The 23,521-nt window shown below is 43.7% G+C and overlaps 1 protein-coding gene across 1 annotated transcript in view; it reads right to left on the bottom strand.

Moving 5' to 3' along the window:
• Nucleotides 1-23,521, bottom strand: part of LOC140199857 (sterol 26-hydroxylase, mitochondrial-like) — a 201,458-nt gene that overhangs the window by 6,839 nt on the left and 171,098 nt on the right. Inside the window, exons 5-7 of the mRNA XM_072262363.1 lie at nt 15,967-16,130; nt 11,563-11,729; nt 1,680-1,761 (exon numbers count right to left, since the gene is read on the bottom strand). Of these exons, the coding sequence (XP_072118464.1) occupies nt 1,680-1,761; nt 11,563-11,729; nt 15,967-16,130 (413 nt within the window). The remainder of the gene's footprint in view (nt 1-1,679; nt 1,762-11,562; nt 11,730-15,966; nt 16,131-23,521) is intronic.

Raw genomic sequence — 23,521 nt, 5'->3', positions numbered from 1 at the left:
ATCCCCAGGGTCACATCAGTTCAGTGTGAATATCCCCAGGGTCACAGTCAGTTCAGTGGGAATGGACGCAGGGCAAAATTGCAGTCAACTGGATGAGTTGCAACGTAGAAGGAGGACAAAATCAAAAAGAGTTAATACAGGACTGAAAGTAAAAGAGAGGTGAGAGTGAATATTGGACTGTTGGAAAATGATGCTCGAGGGGTAGTCATGGAGGACAAGGAAATGGTGGATGAACTGAGTACATTTTTTGCATCAGTCTTCACTGAGTAAGACGCAAGCAGTATGCTATAAGTTCAAGAGTGGCAGGAGGCAAAAGTGAGTGCTTTTACTAAGGAAGCTGAAAGCTGACAGTTGATTGGCAAACCTATCCAGCTCTTGGCTCCATCCCTCCCCCTCCTGTCTTCTCCTATCATTTTGGATCTCCCCCTCTCCCTCCCACTTTCAAATCTCTTACTAGCTCTTCCTTCAGTTAGTCCTGACGAAGGGTCTCGGCCTGAAACGTCGACTGTACCTCTTCCTAGAGATGCTGCCTGGCCTGCTGCGTTCACCAGCATTTTTTATGTGTGTTGCTTGAAATTCCAGCATCTGCAGGTTTCCTCGTGTTTGCAAGGTTAATTTGCAGGTTGAGTCGGTGGTGAGGAAGATAAATGCAATGTTAGCATTCATTTCAAGAAGATTATAATATAAAAGCAAGGATGTAATGTTGAGGCTTTATAAGGCACTGGTGAGGCCTCACTTGGAGTATTGTGAGCAGTTTTGAGCTGTTTATCTAAGGATGTGCTAAAATTGAAGATGGTTCAGAGGAGGTTGACGAGAATGGTTGCAGGAATGAAAGGGTTACCATATGAGGACCAATTGATGGCTCTGGGCCTGTACTTACTGGAATTCAGAAGAATGAGGGGTGGGGGGATCTCATTGAAACCTATCATATATTAAAAAGCCTTAATAGAGTGGATGTTTCCTATAGTGGGGGAGTCTAGGACCAGAGGGCACTCCCTCAGGATAGAGGGATATCCATTTAGAACTGATAAGGCGGAATTTCTTAAGCCAGAGAGTGGTGAATCTGTGTAATTTGTTCCCACAGGCGGCTGTGGAGGCCAAGCCATTGGGTATATTTAAGTCAGAGGTTGATGGATTCTTGATTAGTCAGGGCATGAAGGGTTAGTTATGGGGAGAAGGCAGGAGATTGGAGCTGAGAGGGAAATGGATCAGCCATGATGAAATGGTGGAGCAGACTTGATGGGCCAAATGGCCTAATTCTGCTCCTATATCTTATGGTCTTCTGCCCAATGGGAGAGGAGGGAGAAGAGGTGAGTACTTCTCACAATACTCCAAGTGTCCAGGTGAGTAGGGTCTATGATTATACTGGCTGCTTTACTGAGGCAGAGTCCATGGAGGGGAGGTTGCTTTCTGTGATGTGCTGAGCTGTGTCCACAACTCTCAGCAGTTACTTGTGTCCTCACCCAGAACAGTTGCTGTACCAAGCTGTGATGCATCTTTGCCTTTGAGATTTGGCCTCCCCTATCCTGGGAAAAGATTGTAACTATTTGCATTATCTGTGCCCAGTGTATACACGGCCATAATAATTCACTGGGGTGCGATACCTTTGACCATGCGCTAAGGAACAGACATGTTATTCTACCATCCGCATTTATCTTACTGCTTCAGCTTGCACTCACGTTTTTAGGAAAGTGGTATCCTCCAACCATGACATCATTCTCTACTACCAAACGAGCATTGCCAGACACCACTGGGTACAACCTAGGACAAGGAAAGAGAAGGGGTTACTCCCCTTGTGGGCAAACTTAGAATGTGCTTGCATTCTGAGAGGAAGCAAATGAGCGAGGGTCACGGGAAATGACAAGGGCTCATAGTGAGGAGAACACTGTACAGAGAAGGTTGATACATTCTGTGCACCCTATAATAGGGAGGATGTGGAGAGTGGAGAAGAGGTTTACTTTTGATATAAGACATAAGACAAAGAAGCAGAAGTCGGCCATTCAGCCCATCGAGTCTGCTCCACCATTTTGTCATGAGCTGATCCATTCTCCCATTTAGTTCCAGTCCCCCGCCTTCTCACCATAACCTTTGATGCCCTGGCTACTCAGATACCCATCAATCTCTGGCTTAAATTCACCCAATGACTTGGCCTCCACTGCTGCCCGTGGCAACAAATTCCATAGATTCACCACCCTCTGACTAAAAAAATTTCTTCACATTTCTGTTCTGAATGGGCGCCCTTCAATCATGCCCTCTCGTACTAGACCCCCCCCCATGGGAAAAAACTTTGCCACATCCACTCTGTCCACGCTTTTCAACATTCAAAATGTTTCTATGAGGCCTCCCCTCATTCTTCTAAACTCCAAGGAATACAGTCCAAGAGCGGACAAACGTTCCTCATATGTTAACCCTCTCATTCCCAGAATCATTGTAGTGAATCTTCTCTGTACCCTCTCCAACGTCAGCACATCCTTTCTTAAATAAGGAGCCCAAAACTGCTCACAGTACTCCAAGTGAGGTCTCACCAGCGCCTTATAGAGCCTCAACATCACATCCCTGCTCCTATACTCTATTCCTCTAGAAATGAATGCCAACATTGCATTCGCCTTCTTCACCACCGACTCAACCTGGAGGTTAACTTTAAGGGTATCCTGTACGAGGACTCCCAAGTCCCGTTGCATCTCAGAACTTTGAATTCTCTCCCCATTTAAATAATAGTCTGCCCGTTTATTTTTTCTGCCAAAGTGCATAACCATACACTTTCCAACACTGTATTTCATTTGCTACTTCTTTGCCCATTCTTCCAATCTATCCAAGTCTCTCTGCAGACTCTCTGTTTCCTCAGCACTACCGGCCCCTCCACCTATCTTCGCATCGTCAGCAAACTTAGCCACGAAACCATCTACAGGTGTCCCCCGCTTTTCGAACGTTCGCTTTACGAAACCTCACTGTTAAGAAAGACCTACATTAGTACCCTATTTTTGCTTTCAGTAGGTGTTTTCACTGTTACGAAAAAAAAATTCAGCACGTGATAAAAAAATCAGCGGGCAAAAAAATCAGCGCATGATAAAAGGCAGCGCGCCCCGAGCAGCCGCTCTCCCCTGGATTCGGAACGGCATTGCTTTAACACGTGCCTGTGAGCAGCCGTTTGCAAGATGAGTTCTATGGTATTGGAAAAGCCTGAAAGAGCTCGTAAGGGTGTTACACTTAGCGTAAAACTAGACATAATAAAGCGTTTCGATCGTGGTGAACGAAGTAAGGACAACATGAGTTTGGCTTGTGGAAGCTGACAAAGATGATGTTGAAGAGATTTTGGCATCCCATCACCAAGAACTGGCAGATGAAGAGCTGATGCAATTAGAAGAAAAAAGGATAACAATCGAAACCGAATGAGTAATGATAAAGTACGATGTTAATTTTGAAAGGGTATGTCGGTTTAGGGGATATTTGCAGGATGGTTTGAGTCCTTATTAAAGAACTGTGTAACAGAAAAATGCGCGAGGCATTGCAGTCAAGCAAGCCTTCCACATCAGCCACAGCAGACGACGAACCTCGACCTTCGACATTGAGGCGGGCAGAGGTAGAAGAAGATGAGCCGCCTGCTGTAATGGAAACAGGCGACAAGATGACACCCCAGTGTCTCACCACCCCAGCACCCAGGCCACGGAAAGATACTGTACCGATTCGCTGAGAATGCCAGGGTAGTCGGGAGGCACACAGCACATCTTTAGGAAAAAAGCCGAAATAAACATGCTAATTAATTAGGTGCCGCCAACACATAATTGTCGGCCCAGATCAGAGACGACGCAATCAGAAATCGACACTTATCTGGGCCGACAATTACGGGCGGTACCTAATTAATTAGCATGTTTGTTTCGGCTTTTTTCTTAAAAATGTGCTGTGTACCTCCCGGCTACCGCTGGACCCCTGCGTTCTTCGTGACAATGTATCGCTCAGCAGCCTAGAGGGTGGGGGCCACTGCACCAGCCAACCTGCGACGACTCAGCCTGACACACCATCATCAGTGTGCTCGGCGTTGTCCTGATTCCCGTAAGTGATACTACACTGTACATACGTTATTTCTACTTTATATCGGCTGTGTATTTTTATGTGTTATTTGGTATGATTTGGCAGCTTCGTAGCTTAAAGGTTACTGGAGAGCACTTGCGCATGTTTTTGCCAACAGCGCTTGCGTGAGATTTTCGCTACGGACAACAGTGCAGTAATGATTGTGAAAAAGTATTTCTACTTTATAGAGGCTGTGTATTTATCATATCATTCCTGCTTTTACTATGTGTTACTGTTATTTTAGGTTTTATATGTTGTTTGGCATGATTTGGTAGGTTATTTTTGGGTCTGCGAACGCTCGCAAAATTTTCCCATATAAATAAATGGTGATTGCTTATTCGCTTTACGACATTTCGGCTTACGAACCGTTTCATAGGAACGCTCTACCTTCGGATGGCGGGGGAAACCTGTATTCCATAATCCAAATCATTGATGTACAATGTAAAAAGAAGCGGCCCCAACACGGACACCTGTGGAACACCACTGGTAACCGGCAGCCAACCAGAATAGGATCCCTTTATTCCCACTATCTGTTTCCTGCCAATCAGCCAACGCTCTATCCACGTATGTAACTTTCCTGTAATTCCATGGGCTCTTATCTTGTTAAGCAGCCTTATGTGTGGCACCTTGTCAAAGGCCTTCTGAAAATCCAAATACACAACACCCACTGCATCTCCCTTGTCTAGCCTACTTGTAATTTCCTCAAAAAATTGTAATAGGTTTGTCAGGCAGGATTTTCCCTTAAGGAATCCATGCTGAGTTCTGCCTATCTTGTCATATGCCTCCAGGTACTCTGTAACCTCATCCTTGACAATCAACTCCAACAACTTCCCAACCACCGATGTCAAGCTAACAGGTCTATAATTTCCTTTTTGCTTCCTTGCCCCCTTCTTAAATAGCGGAGTGACATTTGCAATCTTCCAGTCCTCCGGAACCATGCCAGAACCTATCGACTTTTGAAAGATCATTGCTAATGCCTCGCAATCTCCACAGCTACTTCCTTCAGAACAGGAGGGTGCATTCCATCTTGTCCGGGAGATTTATCTACCTTTAGACTATTCAGCTTCCTGAGTACTTTCTCTGTCGTAATTGTGACCGCACAAACTTCTCTTCCCTGCCACCCTTGAGTGTCCGATATACTGCTGATGTCTTCCTCAGTGAAGACTGATGCAAAATACTCGTTCAGTTCCTCCGCCATCTCCTTATCTCCCATTACAATTTCTCCAGCATCATTTTCTATCGGTCCTATATCTGCTCTCACCTGTCTTTTACTCTTTATATACTTGAAAAAGCTTTCAGTATCCTCTTTGATATTATTTGCTAGCTTCCTTTCATAGTTAATTTTTTCCCTCTTAATGACCTTCTTAGATTCCTTTCATAAGCTTTTAAGAACTTCCCAATCCTCTGTCTTCCCACTAATTTTTGCTTCCTTGTATGCCCTCTCCTTTGCTTTAACTTTAGCTTTGACTTCTCTTGTCAACCACGGTTGCATCCTTTTTCCATTCAAAAATTTCTTCTTTTTTGGAACATACCTGTCTTGCACCTTTTTCACTTCTTGCATAAACTCCAGCCACTACTGCTCTGCCGTCTTTCCCGCTAGTCTCCCTTTCCAGTCAGCTTTGGCCAGTTCCTCTCTCATGCCACTATAATTTCTATTACTCCACTGAAATACCGACACATCAGATTTTGGCTTCTCTTTTTCAGATTTCACAGTGAACTCAATCATGTTATGATCACTGCCTCCTGAGGGTTCCTTCACCTCAATCTCTCTAATCACTTCCAGTTCATTACACAATACTCAATCCAGTACAGCCGATCCCCTAGTGGGCTCAACAACAAGCTGTTCTAAAAAGCCATCTTGCAGACATTCTACAAATTCTCTCTCTTGAGATCTAGTGCCTACCTGATTTTCCCAATCCACTCGCATGTTAAAATCCACCACAATTATCATCACACTGCTCTTCTGACAAGCCTTTTCTATTTCCTGTTGTAATTTGTAGTCCACATCCCTGCAGCTGTTTGGAGGCCTATAAATAACTGCCATCGGGGTCCTTTTACCCCTGCTATTCCTTAGCTCAACCCATAAAGATTCTGCACCTTCCGATCCTATATCACCTCTTTCTAATGATTTAATATCATTTCTTACCAATAAAACCACACCTCCCCCTCTGCCTACCTTTCTATCCTTCCAATACACCGTGTATCCTTGGACGTTCAGCTCCCAGAGACATGCAACCTTTAGCCAGGTCTCAGTGATGGCCACGATATCATACCTGCCAATCTGTAGCTGTACGACAAGAGCATCCACCTTATTCCTTACGCTGCGTGCATTTAAGTATAACACCTTAAGACCAGTATTTGGTACTTTTCACTTTGATTTCACTGCAAGTTTATTGCACTGCAGCTCATCCCAATGGCTACAAATTTGCCCCATCACCTGCCTGTCTTTCCTGACATCTTTACTGCTCACTGTCTTAGATTTATTTCTATTTTCCCCTTCCTCCGTTCTATCATTCCGGTTCCCATCCCCCTGCCAAATTAGTTTAAACCCGCCCTAACAGCTCTTGGTGAGGCTTTTGGTATTGAGAGAATGAACAACATAAAACATAGAACATAGAATAGTACAGCACAGTACAGGCCCTTCGGCCCACAATGTTGTGCCGACCCTCAAACCCCACCTCCCATATAACCCCCCAACTTCAATTCCTTCATATACCTGTCTAGTAGTCTTTTAAATTTTACTAGTGTATCTGCCTCCACCACTGACTCAGGCTGTGCATTCCATGCACCAACCACACTCTGAGTAAAAAACCTTCCTCTAATATTCCCCTTGAACTTCCCACCCCTTACCTTAAAGCCATGTCCTCTTGTATTGAGCAGCGGTGCCCTGGGGAAGAGGCACTGGCTATCCACTCTATCTATTCCTCTTATCATCTTGTACACCTCTATCATGTCTCCTCTCATCCTCCTTCTCTCCAAAGAGTAAAGCCCTAGCTCCTTTAATCTCTGATCATAATGCATACTCTCTAAACCAGGCAGCATCCTGGTAAATCTCCTCTGTACCCTTTCCAGTGCTTCCACATCCTTCCTACATAGTGAGGCAACCAGAACTGGACACAGTACTCCAAGTGTGGCCTAACCAGAGTTTTATAGAGCTGCATCATTACCTCACGACTCTTAAACTCTATCCCTCGACTTATGAAAGCTAACACCCCATAAGCTTTCTTAACCACCCCATCTACCTGTGAGGCAACTTTCAGGTATCTGTGGACATGTACCTCCAGATCCCTCTGCTCCTCCACACTACCAGGTATCCTGCCATTTACTTTGTACTCTGCCTTGGAGTTTGTCCTTCCAAAGTGTACCACCTCACACTTCTCCGGGTTGAACTCCATCTGCCACTTCTCAGCCCACTTCTGCATCCTATCAATGTCTCTCTGCAATCTTCGACAATCCTCTACACTATCCACAACACCACCAACCTTTGTGTCGTCTGCAAACTTGCCAAACCACCCTTCTACCCCCACATTCAGGTCGTAACAAAAAGTAGAGGTCCCAGAACTGATCCTTGTGGGACACCACTAGTCACAATCCAAATGTACTCCCTCTACCATGACCCTCTGCCTTCTGCAGGCAAGCCAATTCTGAATCCACCTGGCCAAACCTCCCTGGATCCCATGCCTTCTGACTTTCTGAATAAGCCTACCATGTGGAACCTTGTCAAATGCCTTACTAAAATCCATATAGATCACATCCACTGCACTACCCTCATCTATATGCCTGGTCACCTCCTCAAAGAACTCTATCAGGCTTGTTAGACATGATCTGCCCTTCACAAAGCCATGCTGACTGTCCCTGATCAGACCATGATTCTCTAAATGCCCACAGATCCTATCTCAAGAATCTTTTCCAACAGCTTTCCCACCACAGACGTAAGGCTCACTGGTCTATAATTACCCGGACTATCCCTACTACCTTTTTTGAACAAGGGGACAACATTTGCCTCCCTCTAATCCTCCGGTATCATTCCCATGGACAATGAAGACATAAAGATCCTAGCCAGAGGCTCAGCAATCTCTTCCCTCACCTCTTGGAGCAGCCTGGGGAATATTCCATCAGGCTCCTGGGACCTATCCGTCCTAATGTATTTTAACAACTCCAACACCTCCTCTCCCTTAATATCAACATGCTCCAGAACATCTACCTCACTCATATTATCCTCACCGTCATCAAGTTCCTCATTGGTGAATACCGAAGAGAAGTATTCATTGAGAACTTCGCTCACTTCCACAGCCTCCAGGCACATTTCCCACCTTTATCTCTAATTGGTCCTATCTTCACTCCTGTCATCCTCTTGTTCTTCACATAATTGAAGAATGCCTTGGAGTTTTCCTTTACCCTACTCACCAAGGCCTTCTCATGCCTCCTTCTTGCTCTTCTCAGCCTCTTTTTAAGCTCCTTTCTTGCTACCCTATATTCCTCAATAGACCCATCTGATCCTCGCTTCTTAAACTTCATACTTTCTTCCACCTGACTAGATTCTCCACCTCACTTGTCACCCATGGTTCCTTCACCCTACCGTTCTTTATCTTCCTCACTGGGACAAATTTATCCCTAACATCCTGCAAGAGATCCCTAAACATCGACTACATGTCCATAGTACATTTCCCTGCAAAAACATCATCCCAATTCACACCCGCAAGTTCTAGCCTTATAGCCTCATAATTTGCCCTTCCCCAATTAAAAATTTTCCTGTCCTCTCTGATTTTATCCTTTTCCATGATAATGCTAAAGGCCAGGGAGCAGTGGTCACTGTCCCCCAGATGCTCACCCACTGAGAGATCTGTGACCTGACCTGGTTTGTTACCTAATACTAGACCTAGTATGGCATTCCCCCTAGTCAGCCTGTCAACATACTGTGACAGGAATCCGTCCTGGACACACTTAACAATCTCCGCCCCATCTAAACCCTTGGAACTAATCAGGTGCCAATCAATATTGGGGAAGTTGAAGTCACCCATGATAACAACCCTGTTATTTTTGCACCTTTCCAAAATCTGCCTCCCAATCTGCTCCCCTGTATCTCTGCTGCTACCAGGGGGCCTATAGAATACTCCCTATGTTTATGCTAAAGAGATGCGATATTAGTGCAGAAAGTGGGAACCAAGGTAAAAGATCGGTTATGACCTTAACAACAGAGCATAAACAAGCAGATTTATTTCCTATCGTATGATTAAGAACATCTAGCAAATTTCACAATCCAACAGAGATCCCATATTTCAGAATTTCCTCTATAAATCTCAACATAACATTGTTTAAGATGCTTCCCAAAACCTGTCAAATTCATACCCAGCAGCTCAGATAAGTTGGTTTACATAAATCTCTTCTCTGGTGTTTGATACTTCAGAATCTTTTCCCCAGGTATAAAGGTTTAACACCAACAAGCGTTCTTTTAAGGTTAGAGGGGTAAAAGGGGTTAAGCTTAAACGTGATGTGAGGGGTAAGCTGTTTATGCAGAGAATGGTAGATGGGTTACCTGGGGTTATGGTGGAAGCAGGGGTTCAAGAGGCTTTTAGGTAGACACATGAATATGAAGGGAATGGAGGGAGGGGGACACTGAAGCACAGTTTGTAGTTGGAAATAAACGGGCAGACTATTATCTAAATAGGGAGAGAATTCAAAGTTCTGAGATGCAACAGGACTTGGGAGTCCTCCTACAGGATACCCTTAAAGTTAACCACCAGGTTGAGTCAGTAGTGAAGAAGGCGAATGCAATGTTGGCATTCATTTCTAGAGGAATAGAGTATAGGAGCAGGGATGTGATGTTGAGGCTCTATAAGGCGCTGGTGATACCTCACTTGGAGTACTGTGGGCAGTTTTGGGCTCCTTATTTAAGAAAGGATGTGCTGACGTTGGAGAGGGTACAGAGAAGATTCACTACAATGATTCTGGGAATGAGAGGGTTAACATATGAGGAACGTTTGTCTGCTCTTGGACTGTATTCCTTGGAGTTTAGAAGAATGAGGGGAGACCTCATAGAAACATTTTGAATGTTGAAAGGCGTGGACAGAGTGGATGTGGCAAAGTTGTTTCCCATGAGGGGGGAGTCTAGTATGAGAGGGCATGACTTCAGGATTGAAGGGCGCCCATTCAGAACAGAAATGCGAAGAAATTTTTTTAGCCAGAGGGTGGTGAATCTATGGAATTTGTTGCCACGGGCAGCAGTGGAGGCCAAGTCGTTGGGTGTATTTAAGGCAGAGATTGATAGGTATCTGAGTAGCCAGGGCATCAAAGGTTATGGTGAGAAGGCGGGGGAATGGGACTAAATGGGAGAATGGATCAGCTCATGGTAAAATGGTGGAGCAGACTCGATGGGCTGAATGGCCGACTTCTGCTCCATTGTCTTATGGTCTTATGGAAAGTGTTAATGCAGGACACAACCAAGGTATTTTTCTTCACACAACAGGGAATAAATTTGATTTGAACAATTGCATAGAGCGTGTGTATCACATGGCACAGGACAGGCTCCACAGCCCATGATGAGCTCAACTAATTAAAGCAATGATCCCTGTTCCCTGCAGCTTGATCACACCCCCTCACTGCATACGGTCTAAAAGTCTCTTAGATGCTCCAATGATACCTGCGACCACTCAGGGAGTTTATATGCTCTCCCCTTGACCACAGTCTGTTCCAGACACCCATCACTGCGTGTAAAAAATCTTGCCCTGGCATCTCTTTTGTACTTAACCACTCTCACCTTAAATACTCTCGTGCAGGTCAGAGATTCACTAAAACATAGCAAACAGGAGTAGGATAACGCCACTGGCCCCTTTAAACTGGCTCTGCTGTTCACAGATTCGGTCATAGATTCAAAGATTGATACAGCTCAGAAACAGGCTATTCAGCCCAACCCTCCCTTGCTGACCAAGTTGCTTACCTACAGTGTAAGTTAGTCCCATTTTCCTACACTTGGTTCGTACCTTCTTAATCTTTCCAGTCCACAGACCATTCCATAAAACCATAGCACATGGGAGCAGAATTAGGCCATTCGGCCATCAAGTCTGCTCTGCCATTCTATCATGGCTGATTTATTTTCCCTCTCAACCCCATTCTCCTGCCTTCTCCCTGAAACACAGAGCATAGGACATTGTAGCAGAGTACAGGATTTATGGCCCACAATGTTGTGCCGCCCTTTAGACCTACTCTAACCTTGATCAATCTAGCCTTCTATATAACCCTCCATTTTTCTATATTCCACGTGCCTATCTAAGAGTTTCTTAAATTTCCCTAATGTATTTGCCTCTACCGCCACCCTTGGCAGGGTGGTCCACACATTACTCTCTGTGTAAAATACCTACCTCTGACATCTCTCCTATACTTTCATCTGAAAATTATGCTCCCTTGTATTAGCATCTCCCATTCCATTCTCCTAGAAGTAAATTATTGCAAAGAAGAGTGAGACCAGAGGAGTAGGAACAGAAATCCATGTCTTACCGAAGGGTTTCTTTGACCACCGCTTTCAACAGGGGCATGCGGCTGAAATCCTTGGCGAGTGGAATTTGGTCTCCAGGAGTAACGCTGTTGATTTCTTCATACAGTTGCTGCTGAATGGATGGCTCCTTTGCCAGATTGTACAGGATCCAAGAGGTTGTATTTGATGTCTGAAAGGAAAAGACAATTCCTTCACTAGAGCTTACACAGAACACCACAGCACAGTACAAGCTCTTCTGTCCATGACATTGTGCTGACCTTTTAACCTGCTCTAAGTCCAATCTAATCCTTCTCTGCCACATAGCCCTCCATTGTTCTACCATCCACAAGACCATAAGATATAGGAACAGAATTAGGCCATTCAGCCCATCGAATCTGCTCTGGCTGAATCTGTATCATGGTTGATTCATTATTCCTTTCAACCTCATTTTCCTGCCTTCTCTCCATAACCTTTCACAAGTCCTTACTAATCAAGAACTGGGGCAGCACGGTAGCATGGAAGTTACCACAACGCTTTACAGTTTGAGTGATCAGGGTTCAAATCCCACCCACCGCCTGTAAGGAGTTTCTACATTCTGGTTTCCTCCAGGTGCTCTGGTTTCCTCCCACAGTTCAAAGACATATCATAATTGGTCACCGTAAGTTGTCCCGTGATTAGCTAGGGTTAAATCGGAGGACTGCTCAGCAGCACCACTCAAATGTCCAGAAGGGCCTATTCCGTGCTGTATCTCAATAAATTAATAAACAGAACAACCTCCACTTTAAATATACCCAACGACTTGGCCTCCACAGCCGTCAGTGGCAATAAAATCCACAGATTCACCACCCTCTGGCTAAAGAAATTCCTCCTTATCTCTGTTCTAAAGAAACATCCTCGTTTTCTGAGAATCTACATTCTGGCCCTAGACTCCACAACTATAGGAAGGATCATGGCCACACTGTCCAGGCTTTTCAATATTCAACAGATTTCAGTGCGATTCTGGAGGCTGGAGAGCCTTGAGGTGCTGGAAGCCGAACATCCATTGATCGTTGAAGCAGATTTTGGCCCAAAGAGGCTGTTTCTATGCAGATTTACCCAATTACCATTGGTACCTAATACAGAATGGGTTTAAGGGATAAGGGGTTTCAGCTTCAAGATTCAGCTGAGAGGCTGAGCTTGGAGCATTGCCATAAAAAAGCAGCAACTGTCATCAAGGAACTCCACCATCCAGGCCATGCTCTTTTCTAGCAGCTGTCAGGCAGGTGGTAGAGGAGTCTTAGCGTCCCACACCACCAGGATCAAGAACAGTAATTATTCCACAACGATCAGGCTCCTGAACCAGTGCGAATAATTTCATTCACCTCAACACTGAAGTGATTCCACAAACAATGGACTCACTGCGAAGGATTCGACACTGAACAGATTCACAATATCTGGACTCTCAGTCACGGATTCGACACTGAACTGATTCACAATCTCTGGACTCACTGTCACGGAATCGACACTGAACTGTATCACAGTCTCTGGACTCACTGTCACGGATTCGACACTGAACTGTATCACGGTCTCTGGACTCACTGTCATGGATTCGACACTGAACTGTTTCACAGTCTCTGGACTCACTGTCATGGATTCCACACTGAACTGATTCATAATCTATGGACTCTGTCACGGATTTGACACTGAACTGTTTCACAATCTCTGGACTCACAGTCATTGATTCGACACTGAACTGATTCACAATCTCTGGACTCAGTCACGGATTCAACACTGAACTGTTTCACAGTCTCTGGACTCACTGTCAGGGATTCGATACTGAACTGATTCACAATCCAGGGACTCACTGTCGCGGATTTGACACTGAACTGTTTCACAGACTCTGGACTCTGTCATGGATTCGACACTGAACTGATTCACAATCTCTGGACTCACTGTCACGGAATCGACACTGAACTGTATCACAGTCTCTGAACTCACTGTCATGGATTCGACACTGAACTGTTTCACAGTCATTGATTCGACACTGAACTATTTCACAGTCTCTGGACTCACTGTCATTGTTTCGACACTGAATTATTTCACAATCTCTGGACTGACAGTCACAGATTCGACACTGAAATGTTTCACAATCTCTGGACTCACTGTCACGGATTCGACACTGAATTGGTTTTTTTTCCCAGAAGCTGTTTTCGAATTTTTAGCCAACTTGTTGCTTGGTTACCATTTCTGAAGGTTTATGGCTTGCATTTTAATTTACATTTTAACCCTTCCTTTAAACAATATTAAAAATGGACCAAACCATTAATTTACTCAGTTTTAATGCAAAAAGGTTAAATCACCCTGTTAAACATAATAAGATATTTGCTTATATTAAGAAATTTAAGGTCCCTATTATTTTTTTACAAGAAACTCACATACACAAATGTGATAACCTACATTTTTTTAGCCGTTGAAATGGACTTCGTTTTCACATTTCTTTTTCAGGCCAAATCTAGAGGAGTTTCGATTCTTACAGATAATATACTTTCCTTTGTCCAACATACAGTAGTGTCTGATACTAATGGACATTTTGTTATAGTTTCAGGAAAACTAGATAATAAATTAACAGTATTTGCCAATGTGTATGCCCCAAATATAGATGATCCAGGATTCTTCGAGCACTTTTTTTCATTTTTATCAGATCTGAATCTTTATCCTTTGGTGATGGGAGGAGATTTTAACTGTTGGCTAGACCCAATTTTAGCCCGATCATCTTCTAAACCAGCATCTCTAAATAAGTCAGCTTTGTTTATTCAATCCTTTTTATTGAAGTGTGGTATAGTTGATGTTTGGTGTTTTTTTATATCCTTTAGATAGGGAGTATTCGTTTTTTTCCCATGTTCATCATACATATTCCAGGATTGATTTTTTTTGTCAATAGTCAAATGATTTCATCAGATCATTCCTGTGAATATAAAGAGATTGCTGTTTCAGATCATGCTCCTATATTTCTATCTTTAAAACTCCCTGGTTTTCCTCAAACCAACAGATTTTGGCATTTTAATACAACTTTGTTATCTGATAAGGAATTTTAAAAATTTCTGGAGAAGCATATGATTTTGTTTTTTGAAGAGAACAAAAAGGAAGAGACTTCTAATCTTATTGTATGGGATACTTTCAAGGCCTATATGAAAGAACAATTTATTTCTTATACTGTGAATGTTAAGAATAAAGTTAATAAAGAAAGAATTGAATTAGCCAATCAATTGAAACAATTAGATCAAAAATATGCTCTAGCTCTAATTCTTGTTTTATATGAAAGACATGTTGAAGTTAAAACTAAATATGAACTTCTGTTAACATATCCAATTGAAACTCAACTTCTTAAAGATAAAACTCAATTTTACATTCACAGAGATAAATTAGGCAAAGTATTGGCCAACCAATTAAAAACTTCTGCAGTTAAATGACAAATTAAAGAAATTTGCAAAACTAATGTTGATAGGACAACTGATTATTCTGAAATAAACGATACCCTTAGAGAATTCTATTCTAAACTTTATAGTTCTGATTCCCCTAAAGATAATACTGTAATGATTAATTTTCTAGACCAATTCAATATCCCGGCACTTTCTGCAAATGATTGCAAACAGATGGATCAACCCATTTCTTATGAGGAAATCGCTGCGGCTATACATTCATTACACTTGGGGAAGGCTCCAGGTCCAGATGGATTTTCTGGAAAATTTTATAAGGCTTTTTCTTCATTAATTATACCGCAGTTACACTTAGTCTTTATGGATTCTTTCAAATTGGATAGTTTGCCTCAATCTTTTTCTGAAGCTTCTATTTCACTTATCCTGAAAAAGAACAAGATCCAACTGAATGCTCTTCATAAAGGCCAATTTCATTACTCAATTCTGATAATAAAATTCTTTCTGAAGTTCTGGCTCGTATAATTGAAAATATTTTACTTTCTATTACTTCTGACGATCAGACTGGATTTATTAAAAACTGACATTCCCATTTTAATATACGCAATATATTGGTAATTGGTAGTTTTTTATATCGTTATATATTCTTTCTTGTACTCTGTATTCTTCTATGTAGAAACTAATAAAAATATTGAAAGACACTGAACTGTTTCACAATCTCTGGACTCACAGTCAAGGACTCTATAACTCATTTGGTCAAAATTATTCATATACTTAGTGATTTTTTTGTATTTACATAGTTTGTTTTCTTTTGTACATTGCTTGTTTACCAGTGTTTGTGTGTAGTTTTTCATTCATTCTATAGCGTTTCTTTGTTCTACTGAAATGCCTGCATGAAGATGAATCTCAGGGTAGTCTATGGTGATACATACATTCTTTGATAATAAACTTACTTTGAACTTTGAATTTTGTTCTTTTTGATCTAAACATTATTAATGAACCTGCTTCTCTTACCGTATCCACTGCAGCCAACAGTAATTCAGACAAACTGCCGTAGATGTCCAAAGGCGTCATTTTGGTGTTGGTCAACAGGTGTGTGAGATATTTCCCACTCACTTCCTCTCCCTTCTCCATTTTCTCCTGGATCTCCTTTGTCTTCTTTTTCACGAGCTTCTCAGCTAAAGATCAAAGATGTGCAATTCGTTAGATCCAGTAAAATATTGGCGGTTAGCATGCAGCACCAGCAGACCAGCAGGAGCTGAAGCAACCCCCCTGACTGTCTGACAACTCCCGCAGATCCGCAGGAGTTGGGCATTCCCCCACCCTCATGCTCCAGCAGACCTGCAGGATTTGGAAACTTCTTGTCCCTGACCTCATCAGACATGCAGGAGGTGAACTCTTCCATGTCCCACATCTCCAGCAGACTTGCAGGAATTGACCTCCCCACACCACACAAGTGCCAGCAATTCTGCATGAATTCAAATCTCCATCCCTTACCTCTAGCTAACCTGCAAGAATTGAACTCCCCATTCTTCACCTCTAGCAGACTTGCAAGATTTGAACTCCCCTGTCCTTCACCTCCAGCGAACCCGCAGGAATAGAATGTCTTGTTCCTCACCTCCAGCAGACCTGCAGGAATTGAACTTGCCCCTGTCCCTCACCTCCAGTAGACCTGAATAATTTAATTAACCCCTGTCCCTCACCTCCATCAGACCTACAAGAATTGACCTCCCCACAGTCCACGAGCTTCAGCAGGCCTGCAGAAATCGAACTCCCCTGTCCCTTGCCTCCAGCAGAACTCCAGAAGTTGAATTCTCAGCACCTCTAAAGCACTAGCAGATCTGCAAGAGTTGGGATCCCACAACATCACCAACTTTCGGTGTCATCTGAAAGCTTATGAATCCACCCCTCTACGTCCTCATCCAAGTCACTTATAAAAAAATCACAAAGAGCACCTATGACCACCCCCTATTCTACAGAAATTGATCACTGTTATGGTTTGTAAACTAATTTAAAGATCAACCAGTTAGTACTTCTTCAGGAGACTAAAGAAATTCAGCATGTCCTTATCAACCCTTACCAACTTTTGTCAATGCAACATAGAAAGCATCCTATCTGGATGCATAAGAGCTTGGACTGACAACAACTGTGCACAAGAAACTGCAGAGAGTTGTGCACACAGCTCAGTACAGCATGGAAACCAAACTACCTTCCAAGTACCCTGTCTGCACTTCTCGCTGTCTCAGTAAAGTAGCTAGTATAATCAGAGACTCCACCTACCCCAAACATTCTCTCTTCTCTCTCCTGTCAGGTAGAGGATACAATAGCCTGAAAGCATGCACCACCAGGCTCAAGGATGGCTTCTACTCATTGTTACAAGATTATTAAATAGTTCCCTTGAATGGCAAGTTGGAATCTTCACCTCACAATCTACCTCATTATGATCTTGTACCTTATTGTTTACTTGGACTCCACCACTTTCCCTCAAGCTGTTACTTTACCCTGCATTGTGTTTGAGCTTGTTCTGCACTGTGTAATGTTCTGATCCCAATGAACAGGATGCAAGACAAGTTTTTGTAACTGTATCTTGGTATATGTGACAATGATAAACCAATATCATCTGGTCAGGGAGAGTGAGGAGGTGACAGAGAGGAGCTAAAGGCAGATAGTCATCCGGGACCACAGGAGACAGAGAACTGGGTAACAGTCAGGAGAGGGAAGGACAAGAAGCAGGTACTAGAGAGTTCCTCAGCGGCTGTCCGCCTTAATTAGTACTCCTGCTTGAGTGCTGTTGGGGGAATGGCATACCTGGGGGAAGCAACAGTGGCCACGTCTCTGGCACAGAGTCTGTCCCTGTGGCTCAGAAGGGCATGGAAAGGAAGAGGATGGGAGCAGTGATAGGGGACTCTATAGTTAGGGGGTCAGATAGGTGATTCTGTGGATGCAGGAGGGAAACGCGGATGGTAGTTTGCCTCCCAGGTGCCAGGGTCCGGGAAGTTTCTGATCACGTCCACGATATCTTGAAGCGGGAAGGAGAACAGCCAGAGGTCGTGGTACATATTGGTACCAACGACATAGGTAGGAAAAGGGAGGAGGTCCTGAAAAAAGACAACAGGAAGTTAGCAAAGAAGTTGAGAAGCAGGACCTCAAAGGTAGCAATCTCAAGATTACTGGCTGTGCCACGTGACAGTGAGTATAGGAATAGAATGAGCTGAAGGTTAAATGCGTGGCTGAGGGATTGGAGCAGGGGGCAAGCATTCAGATTTCTGGATCATTGGGACCTCTTCTGGGGCAGGTGTGACCTGTACAAAAAGGACGGGTTGCACTTGATTCCAAGGGAGACCAATATCCTGGCAGGAAGGTTTGCTAAGGTTGTTGGGGAGTGTTTAAACTAGAATTGCTGGGGGATGGGAGTCAAACTGAAGAGACGGAGGAAAGGGAGGTTGGCTCACAAATAGAGAAAGTTTGGAGACAGTGCGAAAGGGAGGATAGGCAGGTGATAGAGAAGGGATGCGCTCAGAACAATGGTTTGAGGTGTATCTATTTTAATGTGAGAAATATTATGAACAAAGCGGATGAGCTTAGAGCATGGATCAGCACTTGGAGCTAAGATGTTGTGGCCATTACAGAGACTTGGATGGTGCAGGGGCAGGAATGGCTACTTCAATTGCCAGGCTTTAAATGTTTCAGACAGGACAGGGAGGGAAGCAAAAGAGGTGGGGGTGTGGCACTGCTGATCAGAGATAGTGTCACGGCTGCAGAAAAGGAGGAAGTCATGGATGGATTGTCTACAGAGTCTCTGTGGGTGGAAGTTGGGAATAGGAAGGGGTCAATAACTCTACTGGGTGTTTCTTATAGACCACCCAATAGTAACAGGGCATCGAGGAGCAGATAGGGAAACAGATTCTGGAAAGGAGTAATAATAACAGGGCTGTTGTGGTGGGAGATTTTCATTTCCCAAATATTGATTGGCATCTCCCTAGAGTGAGGGGTTTAGATGGGGTGAAGTTTGTTAGGTGTGTTCAGGAAGGTTTCTTGACACAATATATAGATAAGCCTACAAAAGGAGAGGTTGTACTTGATCTGGTATTGGGAAATGAACCTGGTCAGGGAGCATTTTGGAGATAGTGATCAAAATTCTATCTCTTTTACCATAACATCGGAGGGAGATACGATAACTTAAATGGAGTAAGGGGAACTATGAGGCTATCAGGCAGGAACTTGGAAGCATAAATTGAAAACAGATGTTCTCAGGGAAATGTACTGAAGAAATGCGGCAAATGTTCAGGGCTATTTGCATGGGGTTCTAAGAGAGTAGGTACGTTCCAATGAGATATGGAAAGGATGGTAGGGTGCAAGATCCGTGGTGCACAAAAGCTGCTGTAAATCTAGTCAAGAAGAAAAGAAGAGCTTACAAAAGGTTCAAAAAACTAGGTAATGATAGGAATCTATAAGATTATAAGGCTAGCAGGAAGGAGCTTAAGAATGAAATTAGGAGAGCCAGACGGGGCCATGAGAAGGCCTTGGCGGACAGGATTAAGGAAAATCCCAAGGGATTCTACAAATATGTGAAGAGCAAGAGGAGAAGACGTGAGGGAATAGGACCAATCAAGTGTGACAGTGGAAAAGTGTGTATGGAACCGAAGGAAATAGCGGAGGTACTTAATGAATACTTTGCTTCAGTATTCACTACGGAAAATGATCTTGGCGATTGTAGGGATGACTTGCAGTGGACTGAAGCGCTTGAGAATGTAGATATTAAGCAAGAGGATGTGCTGAAACTTTTGGAAAGCATCAAGTTGGATAAGTTACCAGGACCGGACGGGATGTACCCCAGGCTACTGTGGGAAGCGAAGAAGGAGATTGCTGAGCCTCTGGCAATGATTTTTGCATCATCAATAAGGACAGGAGAGTTTCTGGAGGATTGGAGGGTTGCAGATGTTGTTCCCTTATTCAAGAAAGGGAGTAGAGATAGCCCAGGAAATTATAGGCCAGTGAGTCTTACTTCAGGTTGGTAAGTTGATGGGGAAGATCCTGAGAGGCAGGATTTATGAACATTTGGAGAGGCATAATATGATTAGGAATAGTCAGCATGGCTTTGTCAAAGGTAGGTTATGCCTTTCAAGCCTGATTGAATTTTTTGAGGATGTGACTAAACACATTGATGAAGGTAGAGCTGCAGATGTAGTGTATAAGGATTTTAGCAAGACATTTGATAAGGTACCCCATGCAAGGTTTTTTGAGAAGGTAAGGAGGCATGAGATCCAAGGGGACATTGATTTGTGGATCTAGAACTGGCTTGCCCACAGAAGGCAAGGAGTGATTGTAGACGGGTCATATTCTGCATGGAGGCTGGTGACCTCAGGGATCTGTTCTGGGACCCCTTCTCTTCGTGATTCTTATAAATGACCTGGATGAGCAAGTGGAGGGATAGGTTAGTAAATTTTCCGATGACACAAAGGTTGGGGGTGTTGTGGATAGTGTGGAGGGCTGTCAGAGATTGCAGCTGGACATCGATAGGATGCAAAACTGGGCTGAGAAGTGGCAGATGGAGTTCAACCCAGATAAGTGTGAGGTGGTTCACTTTGGTAGGTCAAATATGACAGCGGAATATAGTATTAATGATAAGACTCTTGGCAGTGTGGAGGATCAGAGGGATCTTGGGGTCCGAGTCCATAGGACACTCAAAGCTGCAACGCAGGTTGACTCTGTGGTTAAGAAGGCGTACGGTGCATTGGCCTTCATCAATCATAGAATTGAGTTTAAGAGGAGAGAGGTAATGTTGCAGCTATATAGGACCTTGGTCAGACCCCACTTGGATTACTGTGCTCAGTTCTGGTTGCCTCACTATAGGAAGGACATGGAAACCATAGAAAGGGTGCAGAGGAGATTTACAAGGATGTTGCCTGGATTGGGGAACATGGCTTATGAGAATGGGTTGGGTGATCCTGGCCTTTTCTCCTTGGAGAGACGGAGGATGAAAGGTGATTTGATAGAGGTGTACAAGATAATGAGAGGCATTGATCATGTGGATAGTCAGAGGATTTTCCCCAGGGTTGAAATGGCTAGCATGAGAGGGCGTAGTTTTAACGTGCTTGGAAGTAGGTACAGAGGAGATGTCAGGGGTAAGTTTTTTACGCAGAGAATGGTGAGTGTGTGGAATGGGCTGCTGGTGACAGTGGTGGAGGTGGAAACAATCGGGTCTTTTAAGAGACACCTTGTTGGCTACATGGAGCTTAGAAAAATAGAGGGCTATGGGCAAAGCCTAGGTAGTTCTAAGATAGGGACATGTTCAGTACAGCTTTGTGGGCCGAAGGGCCTGTATTGTGCTGTATGTTTTGTATGTTACTATGTTAATACCAATACCATTTCCGAATGGTGCACATTAGAATACAGGGCAGTATAAATCAGTGAAGTACAACATTTGGACAAGTTACTGTTTGTAGATACAAGAGATCATGGGTGCCGTCACCTGGAACATTGAACGTGCGTAGAACATCTGTTCCTGTAGCCTATTTATTAGACACACCTGTACATACAGGGGAGGCTTCTTCACAGAGAGAGTGGTGGGAGTATGGAATGAGCTGCCAGACGAGGTGGTAAATGCGGGTTCTTTTTTAACATTTAAGAATAAATTGGACAGATACATGGATGGGAGGTGTATGGAGGGATATGGTCCGTGTGCAGGTCAGTGGGACTAGGCAGAAAATGGTTCAACACAGCCAAGAAGGGTCAAAGGGCCTGTTTCTGTGCTGTAGTTTCTATGGTTCTATGGTTCATACCAGTAATGGAAATACCTCATCAGTCAATCATGTGGCAGCAACTCAATGCACAGAAGCATGCAGACATGGTCAGGAAGCTCAGCTGTTGTTCAGCCCAAACATCAGAATGGGGAAGAAACGTGATCTAAGTGACTTTGATCTTGAAATGATTGTTGGCACCAGACAGAATGTTTTGAATATCTCAGAAACTTCTGATTTCCTGAGATTTTCATGCACAACAGCCTAGAGTTTAGAAAGAATTGTGTGAAAAACAAAAAGCATCCCGTGAGCAGCAGTGCTGTGGGCAAACGAGAGAGTTCAGCTGAGTGCTGCTAGGCTGGTTCAAGCTGACAGGAGGGCAACAGTAACTCAAAGAACACTGGTGTGCAGAAGAACATCTCTGAATCAACAAGGTGTCGAATCTTGAAGTGGATGACCATGGACATACACCCAGTGGGCAGTTAGTTAGACACAGAATGCACCCAATAAGGTGGCCACTGAGTGTAATGTACAGCACAGGTCTTTCAGTGACGGAGCTAACCACGATGCAGAGTTAAACTGGATATCTGCCTGCACGTGATCCATAGCTCTCACGTTCATGTGCCTGTCGAAATGCAGAAGGTGGGATTTTGACACAGAGAGTAGGTGGGTCTGTGGAACGCCTTGCCCTGGGTGGTGGTAGAGGCAGATACATTACCGGCGTTTAAGAAGCTCCTAGATAATCACAGGGATGATAAAAAAAATTAGGGCTATGTAGGAGGGAAGGGTTAGATTGATGTTGGAACAGGCTAAAAGGTCAGCACAACATCATGGGCTAAAGGGCCTGTACTGTACAGTATTGATCTGTGTTCTGTGTCTTTTCAATGCCACAGTGATATCTGCTTCCATTACGTTCCCTGGCACTGTCCCAGGCAACTGTGGCCTCATAAATCTCCTTTAAACTTTAAATAACTCATCAGGGGAGGGAGGAGGATGCGTCAGCAATACAGGTGTGTAAATGGTTGACAGTGCCTGGGAATTAAGAGTCATTTTACAATGCACACCCACTAGCAGACCATTCTCCAGGACGGGGCCCCTTCCACTTCTTGTACTTTTTTGGGTGCAGTTTTATTTCTTTAAGCACTTTTGGAATCAGCACATAATGCTCACAGGTTCAGATTCAGATTACAGCAGGCCCTTCCATCCACTACATTCAGCCAATCTTTTAACTACGATAAGATCAATCTAACCCTCCCCTCCTGCACAGCCCACCATTTTTCTATCATCCATCTAAGAGTTTCTTAAATATGTCTAATGTATCTGCCTCTAGCACCACACCTGCAGTGGCGGCACCAGAGATTTGTTCTAGCTGGTGCTACGGAGGGGCTGAATTATTCAGTGATGGTGCTGAGGGATGCACTGTATGGTAATATGTATTCACAAGGCCAGACGCGTGGCGTTAAAAAGCCAGTTTCAAGCATTATGTGCGACTATAAATGCCTCCGTTGATTCACAAGCAACAGCAATTGATAGATCTAATATGGAAGTGAACTGTGACAGTGTCAACAGCATCGGAGACAACCCGGGCCACACCGAGCATAAACAAACAAACCAGCAGAGCCTCCGACCCACAGCGCACAACATGAATCACGCACCAATCCCACAATCAGCGTCAAATGCGTGCTTTTCAACTGAAAAACACAACACTAACCCACAATGTCCACTGCTATTTGCATTACATAGACAGACAATGCCAAAAGATACACCGTTATTAAAATCAAATAAGGCAAACAACATATACAAGGTTTTACCAGGGGTTGGACAAATCG

This window comes from Mobula birostris, chromosome 6 (genome assembly GCF_030028105.1).
Source record: "Mobula birostris isolate sMobBir1 chromosome 6, sMobBir1.hap1, whole genome shotgun sequence".
Classification (NCBI taxonomy): domain Eukaryota; kingdom Metazoa; phylum Chordata; class Chondrichthyes; order Myliobatiformes; family Myliobatidae; genus Mobula; species Mobula birostris.
The sequence above is the reverse complement of the archived record's forward strand: the minus strand, read 5'-3'. Positions and strand labels throughout refer to the sequence as shown.